At 47.0% G+C, this 19,294-nt stretch overlaps 1 protein-coding gene across 4 annotated transcripts in view; it reads right to left on the bottom strand.

The window, feature by feature from the left end:
- TXNDC16 (thioredoxin domain containing 16) overlaps positions 1–19,294 on the bottom strand; it is a 51,341-nt gene that overhangs the window by 11,532 nt on the left and 20,515 nt on the right. For all 4 annotated transcript variants that reach the window (XM_028723865.2, XM_028723948.2, XM_028723777.2 and 1 more), the window contains 10 exons: positions 18,864–18,985; positions 18,228–18,315; positions 16,872–17,028; positions 13,620–13,786; positions 11,343–11,403; positions 11,031–11,178; positions 9,262–9,408; positions 6,356–6,415; positions 2,392–2,560; positions 1,004–1,116 (listed from right to left, as the gene is read on the bottom strand). In XM_028723865.2, the coding sequence (XP_028579698.2) occupies positions 1,004–1,116; positions 2,392–2,560; positions 6,356–6,415; positions 9,262–9,408; positions 11,031–11,178; positions 11,343–11,403; positions 13,620–13,786; positions 16,872–17,028; positions 18,228–18,315; positions 18,864–18,985 (1,232 nt within the window). The remainder of the gene's footprint in view (positions 1–1,003; positions 1,117–2,391; positions 2,561–6,355; positions 6,416–9,261; positions 9,409–11,030; positions 11,179–11,342; positions 11,404–13,619; positions 13,787–16,871; positions 17,029–18,227; positions 18,316–18,863; positions 18,986–19,294) is intronic.

Genomic DNA, 19,294 nt, shown 5'->3' with positions numbered 1-19,294 from the left:
TTTGATCATCTTGCAGTCCATGGGACTCTCAGGAGTCTCCTCCAGCACAATCATTAAAAAGCATTAATTCTTCAGCGATCAGCCTTCTTTATGGTCCAGCTCTCACTTCCATACATCACTACTGGGAAAACCATAGCTTGAACTATATGGACCTTTGCTGGCAAGGTGATGTCTCTGCTTTTTAAGATGCTGTCTAGGTTTGTCATTGCTTTTATGCCCCGCCCATCTGGCTGGGTTTCCCCAGCCACTCTGGGCGGCTTCCAACAAAATATTAAAATACAAAAGTCTGTTAAACATTAAAAGCTTCCCTAAACAGGGCTGCCTTCAGATGTCTTCTAAAAGTCTGGTAGTTGTTTATTTCCTTGACATCTGGTGGGAGGGCGTTCCACAGGGTGGGTGCCACCACCGAGAAGGCCCTCTGCCTGGTTCCCTGTAACTTGGCTTCTTGCAGTGAGGGAACCGCCAGAAGGCCCTCGGAGCTGGACCTCAGTGTCCGGGCAGAACGATGGGGGTGGAGACGCTCCTTCAGGTATACTGGGCCGAGGCTGTTTAGGGCTTTAAAGGTCAGCACCAACACTTTGAATTGTGCTCGGAAACATACTGGGAACCAATGTAGGTCTTTCAAGACCGGTGTTATGTGGTTTCAGAGGTCGCACCCAGTCACCAGTCTAGCTGCTGCATTCTGGATTAAGCTGCCGTAGGACCAGTGGATTAAGCGAGCAGGACTAGTGGTCAGGGATGATGGGTACTGTAGTCCCAAAACAGCTGGGGACCCAAGTTTGGGAAACCCTGTTCTGGAGAATCCCAGAGGGAGGTAACTGACCAGGGCAGCAATTTGTGTCTGGATACCATCTCCATTCCCCACCAGTCAAAATTAGGACGGCGGAGGGCCTACCTGGCAGGGCTGTTGTGAAGGAAAGCAGGTTAAGAAACACGTATAACGGTTTCTACATGTAAAGGGCAATAGGAAGTATTATTTCTGGTAACCAAGGGTGGTTTTTACCTTCACTCATGCTGGAATCGAACAGTCCCAAAACAGAAACTGAAGTTTTGATCCTTAAATAGTCTTCCACCTCTTCGGCCGTGGTCAACTTCACCGGACAGGAGGTTCTGCTTCTGCAGATGAAAGAGGAAACCAGGAGAAATACCGTATTTTTCACTCCATAGGGCGCACCGGACCATAGGGCGCACCTAGTTTTTAGGGGGGGAAATAAAGGGGGGGGGAATTATCCCCCCCCCTCCAGCCCCAAAGGGCAAAGAAGCCAAGACGGCGAGTGGTATGGATCCTGCTCGCTGTCTTGGCTTTGTTTTTAGCTGCGGGGCTGGGGCGGGGGAAGCAACCTCGCCTTCGCTCCCGGAGCTTGCTGCTATCCGCAAGCCTTCGGTGCCCGGCGGGAACTCCCACCGCACTCCGAAGGCTTGCGGATAGCTTCCTGAAGCCTGGAGAGCGAGAGGGGTCGGTGCGCACCGACCCCTCTTGCTCTCCAGGCTTCAGTGAAAGCCTGCATTCACTCCATAAGACGCACACACATTTCCCCTTCATTTTTGGAGGGGAAAAGGTGCGTCCTACAGACCGAAAAATACAGTACTTTCAGGCCTATCTACAGAGTCTTTTTTGATTCCTTCCTACGCTTAATGTCACTGCCTAAGATTTTGGGTACCCCAAGTCTCACCACCCGGGGTGGGAAGAAGGGAGATTGGGATCTACTCAATGGTGACTTGGGATATGGGACAGATCTGATTCAGTCTGCACTGGTACAGGGCTGCCTTCAGACGTCTTCTAAAAGTGAGATGGTTCTTTATCTCCTCGACACCTGAATGGAGGGCGCTCTACGGGGCGGGCGCCACCACCGAGGAGGCCCTCTGCCCGGTTCCCTGTAACTTCACTCTTCGCAATGAGGGAATGTCAGGGAACTGCCATCGGAGCTAGAGGCGGAGGGAGGGCTCCAGAGGGATGCCGGAGAGGGTCCTAGTAGGGAGAGAGGCAGCCCATCTACGGGGGAAGAAAATCAGCGTAACACCAGTGGAGAAGGGGGGCAGATGGGGGAATCGGAGGGGAGGCTCCAGGACTCCTCACCGGAGACCAACGGAGAGAGTACGGGTACTCCGCTGCCCACACCCTCCCTGCGCAGGAGACTCCCGCGCAGGGAGAGTAGGAGGAGACTTGGCGTCAAACAGCTTTTATGCTGGAAAAGGTTCAAGAGACGCCCACTGACGGATTCCATGTCTGGGCTGAGCGATGGGGGCAGAGATGACAAAGGACCGCAGAATGCACATTTAAAGCAGAAATCTCTTCTCAGAACAGGTTTTCCGAATTCTCCAGAATTGCTACCTCCGACCACCCACCTTCCATGTGCACTTTAGAGCCAAACACACCAGAAGGATACTTACAGATCAATGAACCTTAGCATCTCCTCGACTCCCCACATCCCAGAGTAGGCCAGCCATCTCCCAGCTTCCACATACATCTTGATGGTCGGAAACTGAGTGACGTTTTGCTGTGCGCAGAGGTCCGGCCAGTCCCAGCAGTTGACCTTCGCAAGCATAATCTCAGGGGTCCCTGTAAAGTATTTAGGAGAGCAAAGCGAAGTGGAAAAGGGTGCACGTTTCATCAGCACTTTTCTAAAAGGCACACACATTATATACCGTATTTTTCGCTCCATAAGACGCACTTTTTTCTTCCTAAAAAGTAAGGGGAAATGTCTGTGCATCTTATGGAACAAATGCGTGGTCCCTGGAGCCGCATTGCCCAGGGGCAAAAAGCAGATCATGCTTTCTTTCTTTTTTGAAAGAGGGAAGGGGGTGTTGAAACGAAGCTGCTGATCGGCAAGCGATCGGGAGGGAGATAAGGGACGCTAGAGATAAAGGAGGCTGCCTGGGAGCGGGGAGGTAACTTGCAAGGAGAGGAGACAGGAAGACTAAAGCAATGAGGAGAGAAATTGGAAGAAAAGGAGGAGCAAAAAACTGCTCCAGCTAAGAAAAAGATATTAAGGCAAACAAGAGGGAAGGGGGTATTGAAAGGAAGCAGCTGATCGGTAAACGATTGGGAGGGAAATAAGGGACGCTAGTGATAAAGGAGGCTGCCTGGGAGGGGGGAGGTGAAAGCCCATGGATCCTCAGGATTTTTGCAATGGGTCACCCCAAATTCACAATCAGATCACATAGCATGTCCGTGGCTACAGCCTGCACCAAAAAAACCACACACCCACTGTTTCGTGGGGCCGCAATGGCTCAAAAACGTGGTTACAAAGCACAGATCCACACGGATTCTCAGGATTTTTGCATTGGGCTACCCCAAACTCACAATCAAATCACATATCATGTCTATGGCCACAGCATGAACCACAAAAATCATACATCCACTGTTTCGTTTGGAATATTTTTTTTCTTGTTTTCCTCCTCTAAAAACTAGGTGCGTCTTATGGTCAGGTGCATCTTATGGAGCGAAAAATACAGATTTTTTTTTGCAATTGTTATCCTTGGGCAACCCATTGCACCGACCCACTCAAATCCCACAAGGGTGGGTTGAAAAGAACTGGGCGTGCTCACCCAGGAGAAGATCGGCAGTTAATGGGAGAAGTGCCAGAAGCTGGAAGTGCTGCCTCATGCCGCGCAGTTAACCTGTGGAACTCCCTCCCACAGGAGGTCGCAATGGCCACCAATTTGGACAGCTTTAAAAGGGGACTGGACAAATTCATTAACTAAGAGGGCTATCAGTGGCTACTAGCCAGGATGGCTCTACTCTGTCAGAAGCAGCCATACTTCTGAACCCCAGTTGCTGGAGACCACAGGAGGGGGAGAGTTGGTCTTGAGTTCGAATTCTGCTCGCTGTTTCCCCATAGGCTTAGGTTGGCCATTTTGAGAACAGGGTGCTGGACTAGAGGGGCAGGTTACTTGAGAGACAACCTTGTCTCTTATGCACCCAACCACAGCTTTCCAAACTTTTTCAGGCTTTTTAGACATGCGTCATTTCACAAGACAGTAATTCAGCTTTACTAGCAAACCGGAGCTCACGGTTTGGAAAGCTCTGCTCCCAGATTTCTGTGGTCCGCGGGAGTTTAATAGGCTGCTGCCATCTAGTGGCCAGAATATTTCCCTTGCAATCCAGCCTCTTGCTTTGAAAGGGGGAGAGGCGAGAGATACTAGTGGAAGCACCACAAGCTCAGAATCAGGCCCTGGCTCCCTGAATCACATGGGAGTCAGACCATTGGGCCCACCTTGTCCACACTAACTGGTAGAGACTCTCCAAGGTTCTGGGAAGGGGGTCTCTCCCTGTCCCACCTTGATGGATCTGAGACTTTCTGCTTGCAAAGGAGATGTACTGAATTATGACCTTTCTTTTTTTCTCTTTTCTTTTTTTAAAAGATTTTTATCGATGCAAGAAGAAAAAAGGGGGGGAAACAAATACCAAATTACACAAAGAATAACCATAGACACATAATTTTCTTAGAAAACAATAAAACATATATTGGTCTTAACACTAAAGACCCAACCTCCCATCTATTCCATATTTCAATTTCATATTACTTATTGCCAATACACCCTTTTATCATAATTAAACTTATTTTTAATAAATCTAATTTTTTATATCTACCTTGCAACTATTACTGAATGCTGCAACTATTCCTCGAATGCTGCAACAGAATTTAAACTACTATATTTATTTTTCAGATATTCTTTGAAAACCTCCCATTTTGAAACAAATTCCTGTTTTGATTTATTCTTTATTTTTTCTGATAGACCATCTAATTCGGCATATTCTGTCAGCTTTCTGTGACCTTTAACTGGGATGCTGGTCAGAACATGAAGCTCCATGGCCATTATTATTATTATTATTATTATTATTATTATTATTATTATTATTATTCTTTGTATACTGCCCTCCATCTATAGATCTCAGGGAGGTTCGCAACACAAAAATACTCCCTTCTCCAGAAAATAAATGCAAAAACCAGTTTGTTTTTTTTTGTTACTACGGTACGCATTTTGGGTTTTTATAGCGCAAACTGCCTCGTGATCCTCAGGTGAAGGGAGATAATGTTGCTGTCGTTGGCCTCCATCTGTCTCAAGAGACAGAGCCTCGGGGGTGAAGTCAAATTGCTGAAGAAGCACAGTGTCTGCAAAGACTGGTCATTCGTAACTGTTGCGTTAAAGGTAAAGGGACCCCTGACCATTAGGTCCAGTCGCGGACGACTCTGGGGTTGTGGCGCTCATCTCGCTTTACTGGCCGAGGGAGCCGGCGTGCAGCTTCCGGGTCATGTGGCCAGCATGACTAAGCCGCTTCTGGCGAACCAGAGCAGCACACGGAAACGCCGTTTACCTTCCCGCCAGAGCGGTACCTATTTATCTACTTGCACTTTGGTGTGCTTTCGAACTGCTAGGTTGGCAGGAGCTGGGACTGAGCAACGGGAGCTCACCCCGTCGTGGGGATTCGAACCGCCAACCTTCTGATCAGCAAGTCCTAGGCTCTGTGGTTTAACCCACAGCGCCACCCACGTCCCAACTGTTGCGTTAGCGGCACCCAAATGACCTCTCTGGGGTGCAAGCCTGGTCAATGTGTATGGAGGTCTTTGGCCGGGGAGTTTCCATTCTGCTGCTACTGGCCATTACAAATACCCAAAGCCACTGTCCTCCTGCAACCACCAGGGAATTAATAATAATAATAATAATAATAATAATTTAAAAAAAATATTTGTACCCTGCCCTTCCCGGTTCAGAAAACCGGGCTCAGGGCGGCTAACAACAAATTTAAAACACTTAATTGATGCAACAAAAAAACAGCATATAATACAGTATAAAACATGAGTAACAATAAATTCAGAATTCAAAAATCAATTTAGGGGGGAAATCTATCCAATAAACATTAGATGATCACCAGGGCTAGCTGGCTAAATTAGTCCTATTTGGGCCAGCGAGGAGACCAGGGGAGAATTAGCTGTGGGATGCCAGAGCGGGTAATCCTCATAAAAAGGGGAGAGGGAGGGAAGGAAGGGGAATAAAAGATCAGGCTAAGTTCAGATTGAAAGCCAGGCGGAATAGCTCTGTCTTACAGGAAGGGGGTTAAATCCTGCAGGGCCCTGGTCTCCTGGGACAGAGCATTCCACCAGGTCGGAGCCATCACTGAGAAGGCCCTGGCCCTGGTGGCGGATAATCTGACTTCCTTAGGGCCTGGGACCTCTAAACTATGATTATTAATGGACCTTAAGGTCCTCTGTTGGCCCAAGATAGTCACCCCACTTGTGTGCCTGAGGAGAAGGCTATAGGGGAAGTCCTACATCACTCGGGGGGGGGGGGGTCGGATCTGTGTGTGAGCTGCAATCTGTGTGTCAGTGAAATCGCTAGCTGGCCTCCATACCTTGCAGACGGGCAGCCACTTCGGCGTAGGACTGCATCACGACCAGGGAGACGGCTTCCCCTGAGACCAAGAGGAAAAAGAAAAACAGATCCTGTTATTCCAGGCCCCCAGAAATCCCTCAGCTCTGCTCCGCAGGCAGGCAAAGTTCCATACAAATGGGAAGTCCATACCAAAAGCGTACAGGAATTTTGCAGCCTGGATAAATTGTGCAATTGACTCCAGCAAAACAAAATAACAAATGCAGACAACTGCTGGAGATGTGGGAGTAAAAATGCGAACTTAGTACATATGATGATTAACTTCCCGATGATAAGATCATTTCGGTGCGAGGTGAGGATATTTATAGCAAGAGTAATAAAAAGAAATTGTTATTTAGGGGAATTGAATTTAATTCTAAACTATATTCCGTAAACGTGGGAGATTACAAGTAGTAAAAAAATATATGGATGTGCCGTGCTATATTAGAAGCAAAAAAAGTTGTTTTGATGAATTGGAAGAGCCGCAAAAAGATTCAGTTGAGCACATGGATTGATAATATGGACAGATTAGCTACATAGCATGTCAATGCAAATTAAGGCTGGATAAATATGAAGAAATCTGGAAGGAATATTTAAGCGATAAGGCGGATAGTGGTGGGAAGGAGGGGGAGGAGAGAGAGGTGGGGAAATATTGTTAGAAAGGTGTAGTCATAGGTATATCAGTGTATTCAAATCTGAATTGTCAAATTGTGTTATTAGTGTTATTATGGTTTTTGTTGTATGTATCTTTTGCGGTTGTTGTTTGTACTGAAAAATGATTAAATAAATTATACACACACACACACATATAATGTTCAGATCAAAAAAATACTTAATTACAAACAAGACACCCATAACGAAACTAGACTACAGACTTATTCCCAATGCACAAAAAGAAGGAAAGGCCCAAATGATCATAGAGAAGATGCTGGAAAGCCAGTGAAGATACAGTGGTACCTCGCAAGACGAATGCCTCGCAAGACGGAAAACTCGCAAGATGAAAGGGTTTTTGGTTTTTTGAGTTGCTTCGCAAGACGGTTTTCCCTATGGGCTTGCTTCGCAAGATGAAAACGTCTTGCAAGTTTGTTTCCTTTTTCTTAAAACCGTTAATACAGTTGCGACTTGACTTCGAGGAGCAACTCATAGCACGCGGTGTGGTAGCCTTTACTGAGGTTTTTGAAGACTTTGGTGATTTTTGAAGCTTTTCCAAAACTTTTCCGACACCGTGCTTCGCAAGACGTAAAAAACCACAAGACGACAAAACTCGCGGAACGAATTTCGTCTTGCGAGGCACCACTGTAATTTGTAGATTTTAAGCTAAAGGTCAGTAATGTTTAGATCTAATACCGGTTCGTAATGGTGGAGATCTGGAGGAAGGACTGCTCCCCGTTGTCGCAAAACAACATGGGAGTTTCTGCATGCAAAGTAGAGGTTTTATTACTGAACCTTTCTTGGAAGGCTTTGCTTCAGAAAATACAGCAACACCCAGAACATTTGCTGGGCCCTGGCATTCCAAGGATGCTGGATTTCCACGCCAGAGCCCAATTCAACATTTGCGCTAGAGGGAAGGCCAAATATAAGAAACAGCAGCAGAACAGGCAGGTAGCCGTGCTGGTCTGCCGTAGTCGAAACAAAATTAAAAAAATCCTTCCAGTAGCCCCTTAGAGACCAACTAAGTTAGTTATTGATATGAGCTTTCGTGTGCATGCACACTTCTTCAGATAGACTGAAACAGAAGTCACCGGACCCTTCTATATAGTGAGAGGGTGGGGAGGGGTATTACTCAGAAGGGTGGTGGGAATGGGTGATTGGCTGATAGGTGTGGTAAACCTGTTGACGACTGTTAATGACTGCAGTTGGTCTTACAGGAAAAAGCAAAGGGTGAGATGGCTAAAAATAGCTTTTTAATGCATAATGAGATAAGAATCCAACTCTCTATTCAGACCAGGTCTCTCCATGGTTTTAAGTTTGGGAATAAGTTGCAATTCAGCAACTTCTCTTTCCAGTCTATTTCTAAAATTCTTTTGTATTTGTTGTTGTGTCCGACTCTTCATGACCCCCTGGACCAGAGCACGCCAGGCACTCCTGTCTTCCACTGCCTCCCGCAGTTTGGTCAAACTCATGTTCGTAGCTTCGAGAACACTGTTCCACCATCTCGTCCTCTGTCGTCCCCTTCTCCTTGCGCCCTCAATCTTTCCCAACATCAGGGTCTTTTCCAGGGAGTCTTCTCTTCTTATGAGGTGGCCAAAGTCTTGGAGCCTCAGCTTCACGATCTGTCCTTCCAGTGAGCACTCAGGGCTGATTTCCTTAAGAATGGATGCGTTTGATCTTCTTGCAGTCCATGGGACTCTCCAGAGTCTCCTCCAGCACCACAATTCAAAAGCATCAATTCTTCGGCGATCAGCCTTCTTTATGGTCCAGCTCTCACTTCCATACATCACTACTGGGAAAACCATGGCTTTTACTATACGGACCTTTGTTGGCAAGGTGATGTCTCTGCTTTTTAAGATGCTGTCTTTTGTATTAAAACAGCTAATTTGAGATCTTGCATAGAATGTCCTGGGAGATTGAAGTCTTCTCCTACTGTTCTCCTATTGTTTATGCCATCAAATGCCAAAAGTGCCCCCCTTCAGCTCTCTATATTGGAGAAACAGACCAAACCCTTCGCCAAAGGATAAATGGACATAAATCTGATATCAGGAATCACAAGACAGAGAAACAGTTGTCAACAGGTTTACCACACCTATCAGCCAGTCACCCATTCCCAAACTTAGTTGGTCTCTAAGGTGCTACTGGAAGGATTTTTTAAATTTTGTTTCAAGCAGCGGAACAGAGAGAGCTGGTTCCTGGAAAGGTGAAACGCGGAACTATTGGGGGCTGTTTACTTACAGCTGGCATAGAAGAGCACGGCCGTGGAGTTGGTCTTTGCCAGAGCAGGGGCGAAGGAGTCTTCCGTCAGGGTCTGGATGTGCTCAAGAGGAAGTTCACGCTTCCGGTCCCTGATGACCGATTCCACCACCTCGTCATCCTGGATCTCTGCAGGGTAAAAAACACAGGCTCCTTCTCAAGACAAGGAAGAAGAAGAAGAGTTTGGATTTGATATCCCGCTTTATCACTACCCGAAGGAGTCTCAAAGCGGCTAACATTCTCCTTTCCCTTCCTCCCCCACAACAAACACTCTGTGAGGTGAGTGGGGCTGAGAGACTTCAGAGAAGTGTGACTGGCCCAAGGTCAGCCAGCAGCTGCATGGGGAGGAGCGGGGAAGCGAACCCGGTTCACCAGATTACGAGTCCACCATGCTTAACCACTACACCACACTGGCTCTCCCGCTGCATGCTTTCAGCAGGGTTCAGAGAGCACCCCACGACTTCACGGAGGGTGAAGCTATCAATGACTTTTACTGCAGCAGCAATATTATAATAAAAAAATTAATATATTACTTATACCCTGCCCATCTGGCTGGGTTTCCCCAGCCCCTCTGGGCGGCTCCCAACAGAGGACTAAAAACAGAATAAAACTTCAAAAAACTTCCTTAAACAGGGCTGCCTTCAGATGTCTTCTAAAAGTCAGGTAGTTGTTTATTTCCTTGGCATCTGATGGGAGGGTGTTCCACAGGGCGAGCGCCACCATCAAGAAGGCCCTCTGCCTGGTTCCCTGTAATCTCATTTCTTGAAGTGAGGGAACCCCAGAAGGCTCTTGGCACTGGATCTCAGTGTCTGGGCTGGACGATGGGGGTGGAGACGCTCCTTCAGGTATACTGGGTTGAGGCCGTTTAGGGCTTTAAAGGCCAGCACCAACACTTTGAATTGTGCTCGGAAACATACAAGCAAGCACACACTGGAACTCTCCGCCTATTGATATAAAGCAGGCAACTTTGCCGTCATCTTTTCAGCACCTGCTAAAGACATTTTTATTTAGATAAGCCTGTTGATTGATTGATTGACTGAATTTATATACCGCCCTATACCTGGAGGTCTCAGGGCGATTCACACAAAAAGATCACAGTATATAAAAATAAAAGCCCCAACCCAATAATACCCCACTCCCCAAAAAAGAGCCATATTTTAAAAGGGTATAGGATGTCCGTCAGATCAACCAAAGGCCTGTTTAAAAAGGAGCGTTTTTGCCTGGCGCCTAAAGGTGTATAATGATGCCAGGCGAACTTCCCTGGGGAGAGCATTCCACAGATTGGGAGCCACTGCAGAGAAGGCCCCGTTCTCGTGTTGCCACCTCTGGACCTCTAGAGGAGGAGGCACATGAATAAGGCCTTGGAAGATGATCTCAGGGACTGGCTAGGTTCATATGGGAAGAGGCAGTCCTTGAAGTATTGCAGTCCTGAGCCATTTAAAGCTTTATAGCTCAAAACCAGCACTTTGAACTGGGCCCAGAAACTAATTGGTAGCCAGTGTAGTTGGACCAGGATCGGTGCAATAAGCTCAAACCGTCTTGCTCCGGTGAGCAACCTGGCCACTTCAGACCATCTTCAGACATGGAGAATGTTTTCATCTGTTTAGTGGCTTGTTGATTTTACCTTTTGAATGTTTTGATGAGTTGTTTATATTTATTGCCTTACTCTCTTTGTAAGCCATCTTGGGTTTTTCCTTCAACCATCAAGCGGCGTAAAATTTTTACCAGATAAAATGAATTAGTAAATCTACCTTGTTCGTAGTTCTCACCATCTTCCTCCTCCTCCTCTTCTTCCTCCTCCTCCTCACGCTCCTGTGTGGGTTCCCTCTGCTTGCCGTTTTCCACCAAGGCTATGATCTCATCCACGTCTTTCAGAACCAAGTATTTAACAGGCGCACCCTGCGGAAATACCAGATCACTGAAACCAGTCAAGGCTGCAAGCCTGCACACATTTACCCGGGAGTAAGTCCCATTTGCTGCAATGGAACCTGCTACTGAGCAGGCCTGCTGTAGGTTGCAAAACAGAGAGGGAGCCTTAATGACACCAGCGACAACGAACTAACCTCCTCAGGTGTCTTGAGGGCGACGTTACACCGGGGAAGAACATCCAAGCTGATGGAGCTCCTTTCAAGATAAAAAACGAGGCATTAAAACCTGAAATGAGGAATGTAAATAAGACTGGTGACTGGGGGCGGCCGCCGAGACCACATAACACCCGTCTTGAAAGACCTACATTGGCTCCCAGTACGTTTCCGAGCCCAATTCAAAGTGTTGGTGTTGACCTTTAAAGCCCTAAACGGCCTCAAAGGCCCAGTATACCTGAAGGAGTGTCTCCACCCCCATTGTTCTGCCCGGACACTGAGGTCCAGCACCGAGGGCCTTCTGGCGGTTCCCTCGCTGCGAGAAGCCAAGTTACAGGGAACCAGGCAAAGGGCCTTCTCGGTAGTGGCGCCCGCCCTGTGGGACGCCCTCCCATCAGCTGTCAAAGAGATAAACAACGACCTGACATTCAGATGACATCTTAAGGCAGCCCTGTTCAGGGAAGTTTTTAATGTGTGACATCTTAGTGTATTTCTGGTCTTTGTGGAAGGTGTCCAGAGTGGCTGGGAAACCCAGCCAGATGGGTGGGGTACAAATAATGAATTGTTATTATTATATTATTATTATATATCTAAGGGACAGCTCTCCTGTGGCCAGACTGGACTGCTCTACCATTGAGCTGTGGGTTAGAAAGGGGGGAGAAAGGTTGTGAACGCTGCCCAAAATGGCTAAAACCACCCACATTTCTAGAGCTAACTCTCCCCTCTCTACCTAGCAGGACTAGAGTTAAGAATTGGTTCTAACAGCCTATTGTTTGCAGCAAACCTCTCAAAGGCACGGAGTGTGTATATGAATTTAATATTGTTTTATGGATTATAAATGCCCTGCTGATTTGATGATATAAAATGACTGCTGCAACTGTGGTGTTAAGCTTAATTTTTAGTTGCTGCTTTGTTAACAGTGTTTTATAGATTGCTTTATTGATGATTTGTTCATTATTTTGTGTGCTCTGTGCTGTATTTGTGATGTTCCATTATGTTACTTTTATTTCTTGTCTGTAAGTTAATTTGGGATTCATCTGAATGAACAGTGGCACAGAAGTACAATAAATCAAATCAACCTGCCTTTAAGAACCTAAGGAGAGCCTGGCCGCAGGATCAGGCCCAAGGGGGCCCATTTAGTCCAGAGTCCTGTCCTTAATCCTAGGCACACCTTCAGTTTATTGTCAGGAAGAACTCAGTGGGACTTTGTTGTTGTTGTTTAGTCGTGTCCGACTCTTCGTGACCCCCTGGACCAGAGCACGCCAGGCACCTCTGTCCTCCACTACCTCCCACAGTTTGGTCAAACTCATGCTGGTAACTTCGAGAACACTGTCCAACCATCTCGTCCTCTGTCGCCCCCTTCTCCTTGCGCCCTCCATCTTTCCCAACATTAGGGTCTTTTCCAGGGAGTCTTCTCTTCTCATGAGGTGGCCAAAGTCTTGGGAGCCTCAGCTTCAGGATCTGTCCTTCCAGTGAGCACTCAGGGCTGACTTCCTTCAGAATGGAGAGGTTGGATCTTCTTGCAGTCCATGGGACTCTCAAGAGTCTCCTCCAGCACCAGAATTCAAAAGCATCAATTCTTCGGCGACCAGCCTTCTTTATGGTCCAGCTCTCACTTCCATACATCACTACTGGGAAAACCATAGCTTTAACTAGACGAACCTTTGTCGGCAAGGTGATGTCTCTGCTTTTTAAGATGCTGCCTAGGTTTGTCATTGCTCAGCGGGAATTACTTCTGTGTAAATGCGCGCAGCACCGGGCCCTTCATGCGTCTGTGTGGATGGTCAGCTCCCACAGTGAGAAGATATCTCAGAAATCCACCCATCTTCCCCCCTTTTTTAAATTGAATTTATTTCCAACATAAACACATAACAAAGAACAACAACAAAAACAAACAACCTTCCCCAAAAATACAAATAAAATGAATGGGGGGGGGGAAACAAAGAACAAAGAATAACGTACAAAAGAATACTGAACTAACACACACTCTCTCTCTCTCTATATATATATATAATTTCCATTTTTATTTCCTTCCATTTGACTTCCTTCATCCTTCACACGATTTTCTTTTTCACTTCTAGCAACCTGTCTCTTTCATACTTTATTGTTACCTCCCTTTTTGACAGACTTGTTTTGATTAACTTCTGTCGGATGATTGGTGGTACTTAGGTTATAAATGGTTAAAAAGAAACCCACCCATCTTCTTCTCCCCTTCCCCAAATCGCTCCCCTTCCCTAAATACCTCTTGTCCTCAAATACCTTGACAGCAGGAGGACTCCAGCCTTGCCCAGCAGCTGCCAGGCCACAAACTCTGCAGTTCCTTTATCTGCCTCCAAGGTTTCCTCGTGAGCCAGGATGAAGATCAGAGGAAGGCCCAGGTGGAGGTGAGTGGTGGAAACCTTTTCTGGGTCTTCCGTAGCCTCTGCCTGCAGGAGAGAGGCCATTTCAGGGTAAATACACCAGAGATTCCCAAATTTATTTGGCCTACTGCCTGCCTCCCCAAAAAAGAAGTAATAATACTGTACTCAGTGCTCCCCTGGAAATCCACCTTCTTTAAGGAAACAAACAGAAAGATGCAGTGACAAATTTGAGTTCTTTGCAGTAATAGTTGGCTGTACTTTTACTGTTCAGATATGTTCATAAAATTGTACTAACAGAAGCCAAAGGAGTCATGCAACGTCTCTTAACTGCTGCCAGAATTATCATTTGTAAAATCTGGGACTTTGTACGTATGTATGTACCGTATTTTTCCCTCTATAACACGCAGGTTTTTTCTCCTAAAAAGGAAGGGGAAATGTCTGTGTGTGTTATAGAGCGAATGTGTGGTCCCTGGAGCCGAAAAATCAGGCAAAAATCAAATTGCGAGTCACGGAGAAGGGAAACCTGAAAAGAGGAAGCGGCTGCTTTCCTGCATTCTGCCTCAGGGTCTTACTGCCCACCCTCCTCTGTTTCGTTGCTGTGATTGCTGAAACGGAACAAAGAGCAGGGAAAGCCCCTCCCCTCCAGGCAAGCAGAGGGGAAAGCAGAGGTCTTTCCTTCTAATTCCTCTCTGTGCTCCGGTGCTGCTGGGAGAGAGAGAGAGAGAGAGAGAGAGAGAGAGAGAGAGAGAGGGATGGCTTGGGTGCTTGGGTGGGGGGAAACTTTTGCCTTTCTTTCCTCCCTCCCGTTAAATCCCTCTCCTGCATTCTTAGCCAGCTGCTTCTCTGCACACCCCTCTCATGTCCCTTCTTTGTTTTTCCTTCGCTCCCCACTTAAAATGTGGTTACAAAGCATAGATCCACATGGATCCTCAGGATTTTTGCATTGGGTCACCCCAAATTCACCATCAGATCACATGTCTGTGGCCACAGCATGAAGCACAAAAATGATACATCCACTGTTTCATTCAGAAGGTTTTTTCCCTTGTTTTCCTCCTCTAAAAACAATGTGCGTGTTATGGTCAGGTGCGTGTTATAGAGCGAAAAATACGGTATGTATGTGTTGTTGTTGTTTATTAAGTTTCTATACTGCACTTCATCTGAGGATCACAGGGCAGTTGACAATATCAAAACACAAAAATACACAACATCAAAACAGCAACACATGCACACCCCAGATTAAGAGGGCACAGGTTGCGTAATTAGCCAAAGGCCTGGGGTTAGAGGAACATTTTTGCAGGTCACCTAAAGATAAAATAGTAATAATTTATACTACCACTACTATTACTAATAATAATTTACTTTATGTACCCTGCCCACCTAGACTGGGTTGCCCCAGCCACTCTGGGCGGCTTCCAACAGAATATAAGAAAACAGAACAGAACATTAAACATTAAAAACTTCCCTAAACAGGGCTGCCTTCAGATGTCTTCTAAAAGTTAATGTAGTTCTCTATCTGCTTGACATCTGATGGGAGGGCGTTCCACAGGGCGGGTGCCACTACCAAGAAGGCCCTCTGTCTGGTTCCCTGTAACTTGGCTTCTCGCAATGAGGGAACCGCCAGAAGGCCCTCGGCGCTGGACCTCAGTGTCCGGGCAGAACGATGGGGGTGGAAACGCTCCTTCGTGAAGGCACCAGGTGAGCCTTCCTGGTTGTATGGCTGAAGTTACTTAGATGGTGGGAACCAGAGAGGAAAGACAACAAGGTCATGCCTACACTGGGAAACGGAGCCTTTTCATAACGTCATGGAGTAATAAGGTACAGGAGAATGCAAACCCATTTATCTTCTCTGGAACTCTGTGATAGGAATTTATTGTGTTTGATTTTGGTGTGGAAACCTGTTCCTATATGCTTAGTCCCAGATACTCCCCTTACTTCTGTTTTGCTTCATTTCATTATATTTTGCTATGTTTCCTTATAAATAAATATATACCAGGGGTTGGGAATTGCTGAAATAAATAAAGCAGAGACATCACCTTGCCGAAAAAGGTCTGTACAGTGGTACCTCAGGTTACATACGCTTCAGGTTACAGACTCCGCCAGCCCAGAAATAGTGCTTCAGGTTAAGAACTTTGCTTCAGGATGAGAAATTGTGCAGTGGCAGCGCGGCGGCAGCAGGAGGCCCCATTAGCTAAAGTGGTGCTTCAGGTTAAGAACAATTTCAGGTTAAGTACAGACCTCTGGAACGAATTAAGTACTTAACCCGAGGTACCACTGTATAGTTAAAGCTATGGTTTCCCAGTAGTGATGTATAGAAGTGAGAGCTGGACCATAAAGAAGGCTGATCGCTGAAGAATGGATGCTTTTGAATTCTGGTGCTGGAGGAGACTCTTGAGAGTCCCAGGGACTGCAAAAAGATAAAACACATCCATTCTGAAGGAAATCAGCCCTGAGTGCTCACTGGAAGGACAGATCATGAAGCTGAGGCTCCAATACTTTGACCACCTCATGAGAAGAGAAGACTGCCTAGAAAAGACCCTGATGTTGGGAAAGATGGAGGCCACAAGGAGAAGGGGGCGACAGAGGATGAGATGGTGGGACAGTGTTCTCGAAGCTACCAGCATGAGTTTGACCAAACTGCGGGAGGCAGTGGAAGACAGGAGTGCCTGACGTGCTCTGGTCCAGGGGGTCACGAAGAGTCGGACACGACTAAACAACAACGTTTCCTTATAAATAAATATATACTGGGGGGGGGGTTGGGAATTGCTGAAATAAAGAATAGATCATTTGAAAATAAATAAACAAGTTTCTAGTCCTCATGATTCTGAACAAAGGAGTTAAATAGGAGCTTCGTAGCTAAGTGGGGGATTTGAACTTTGGTCTCCCAATCCAACATTCTTCGGAGAGGATGTGGGATGGGGGGGATCTGGCAAGGACAGACAGCTGCTTCCCATGCCTCCTTTTTAAGCAGAGGTTGGATGGCCGTCTGTCATGGATGCTTGAGCAGAGATCCCTGCATTGCAGGGGGTTGGACTAGATGACCCTCAGGGGTCCCTTTCCAGCTCTACGATTCTATAATCCAATAGGCCTTTGAAGAAAGCTCAGGATAAGTGGGTGCGGGTGAAGGGGGGAAGGAGGCCACCACCAACCGTACCACGAGGGGCTCCGCCATCAGCTTCAGGAACCTGTGGATGTTCAGCGTGGTCAGAGGCTGCCCCATCAGAGTCCTCCGGCACGGCCGGTCCAGATCCGTGGCCACTTTGCAGTGGCAGAAAAAGAGCTTTGAGCTCGGCACGTCCGGCTCTCCGCTGCTGCAGGAGGGAGAGACAAGAGCATCAGTACAGGGTCCGGCCTGGCCTCCCGTGAGCGTGCATTCCTAAATGCAGACACGCTCAATGCCAGGTGTGCCCAGAAAGACAGCCAGGTAGCATTTGTCCACCTTTGCAAAAAAGCCAAACTGGACCCAGAATACGATATACAGTGGTGCCTTGCAAGACGAAATTAATTCGTTCGACGAGTTTTGTCGTCTTGCGATTCTTTTCGTCTTGCGAAGCACGGTGTCGGGAAAGTTTTGGAAAAGCTTCAAAAATCACCAAAGTCTTTAAAAACCTCAAAAAAGGCTACCACACCGCGTTCTATGAGTTGCTCCTCGAAGTCAAGTCGCAACTGTATTAACGGTGTTAAGAAAAAGGAAACAAACTTGCAAGACGTTTCCGTCTTGCGAAGCAAGCCCATAGGGAAAATCGTCTTGCGAAGCAGCTCAAAAAACAAAAAACCCTTTCGTCTAGCGAGTTTTTTGTCTTGCGAGGCATTCGTCTTGCGAGGTACCACTGTACGATATAATATCTTTATTGTCATTGTCCCATGCAGAACAATGAAATTGAAAAACTACACAAAACATTCAAAAACCCCTAAAAACTCTGAAACCCCATTTTAAAATCCACTATACTATAGAGACCCCTTATGCTGCGTTTAGAACCAGAATTGCATTTGTGTAGAAACTGTTACTCAGGCGGCTAGTCCTAGTCTTTATAACCCTGTACCTTCTTCCAGAAGGCAGAAGCTGAAAGAGATCATTTCCGGGGTGCGCACTATCCTGCGCTATCTCTGCGGCTTTCTTATGGGACCTGGCAGCATAGATTTGATCTAAGGTGGGAAGAGTGCACCCAATTATTCCAATTATTTGCTGATGCAAAAGGAACACCCAGGGGTCAGCAAACTTTTTCAGCAGGGGACCGGTCCACTGTCCCTCAGACCTTGTGGAGGGGCGGACTATATTTTGGAAGGGGGAAAAAATGAACGAATTCCTATGCCCCACAAATAACCCAGAGATGCATTTTAAATAAAAGCACACATTCTACTCATGTAAAAACATGCTGAGTCCCGGACCGTCCGTGGGCTGGATTGAGAAGGCGATTGGGCCGGATCTGGCCCACGGGCCTTAGGTTGCCTACCCTGCTACACAGCCTTACTCTGTGTGTGTGTGTGTGTGTGTGTGTCAAATACATACCGAATGCTCCTCAAAACCATCACTTCAGTGGTTAAGGCAAACTTGAGAGAGTCGTAGACGAAAGCAGCCTCCATCAATGCTCTGTGCTCTAAGAGGAAGACATTTAGGGACTCATATTTACAGCTGCATTCAAAATTCTTCAACCCCCATTGCAAATCAGGTTTATTATCAAAATTTCAAGACCTTGAGCTGTTTGCAATGAGCAAATCAAAGAAAAGCAATTGGGATGCTTCAAGTGGTTTCCGCAAAGGCCTGTCGGAATAAAACGGTCTTCACCTGCCTGCGGGAGGACAAGAAGGTGTGGGGAGCCAGTCTGGCTTCTCCGGGGAGGAAGTTCCAAAGTTGTCTGGAAGGAGCCACCACCGAGAAGGCCCTCTCTTGGCTCCCTCCAGGAGGGTGGAAAGACTGAGAGAAGGGAATTCCCTGAAGATCTCAGAGCCCAGGCAGGATCGTAGGGGAGAAATACGGCCCTTCAGATATCCCAGAGCATCGTCCTTTGGCTCAACGCGGTTCAGCCACTGCCTTTATAAGCAAGAGCGACGCTCTGCAGCAGCTGATTCCACAATCTTTGGAGCTGGAGGGAGGAAACAGACAAGGGACCCCTCCACGGCTGAGAAAAGTTGCCCAATTTATTACCTGCCGTCCCAACAGCCTGCACATAAGCAAAGACCAGGTCCCGGTGACCCTTCAGAGAGTCTTCCAGCTTCTGGAGGTCTGCCACAGTGGCGACGTATTTCACTTCGTTGAAGAGGAGAGCGCTGGGAAGGAGACACGGTGAGCGACGTGTAAACCAGGGAAGCTTTTTCAAACAGAGGGCCACATCAGCTTCTCGACAAGCCCCCGAGGGCCACATTCCAGTGGTGGGCGGAGCCAGAAGCAAAAGTGGGTGGAGCAAAACAACCTACCTTTTACCTTTGTGCAGAAATCTATTTTCTACACGCACACACTGCTCTCTATTCTCTATCCGGGTGAGGAAAATCAATTATCGGACTTCTAGGACACGTTACAGCCAGGCCATAAATTCTCGAGGAAGATGGAGGGAGGGCAGGTTTAGGTTGTATTTATCC

This window comes from Podarcis muralis, chromosome 1 (genome assembly GCF_964188315.1).
Source record: "Podarcis muralis chromosome 1, rPodMur119.hap1.1, whole genome shotgun sequence".
Lineage (NCBI taxonomy): Eukaryota > Metazoa > Chordata > Lepidosauria > Squamata > Lacertidae > Podarcis > Podarcis muralis.
This window is presented reverse-complemented; position numbering and strand designations above follow the sequence as displayed.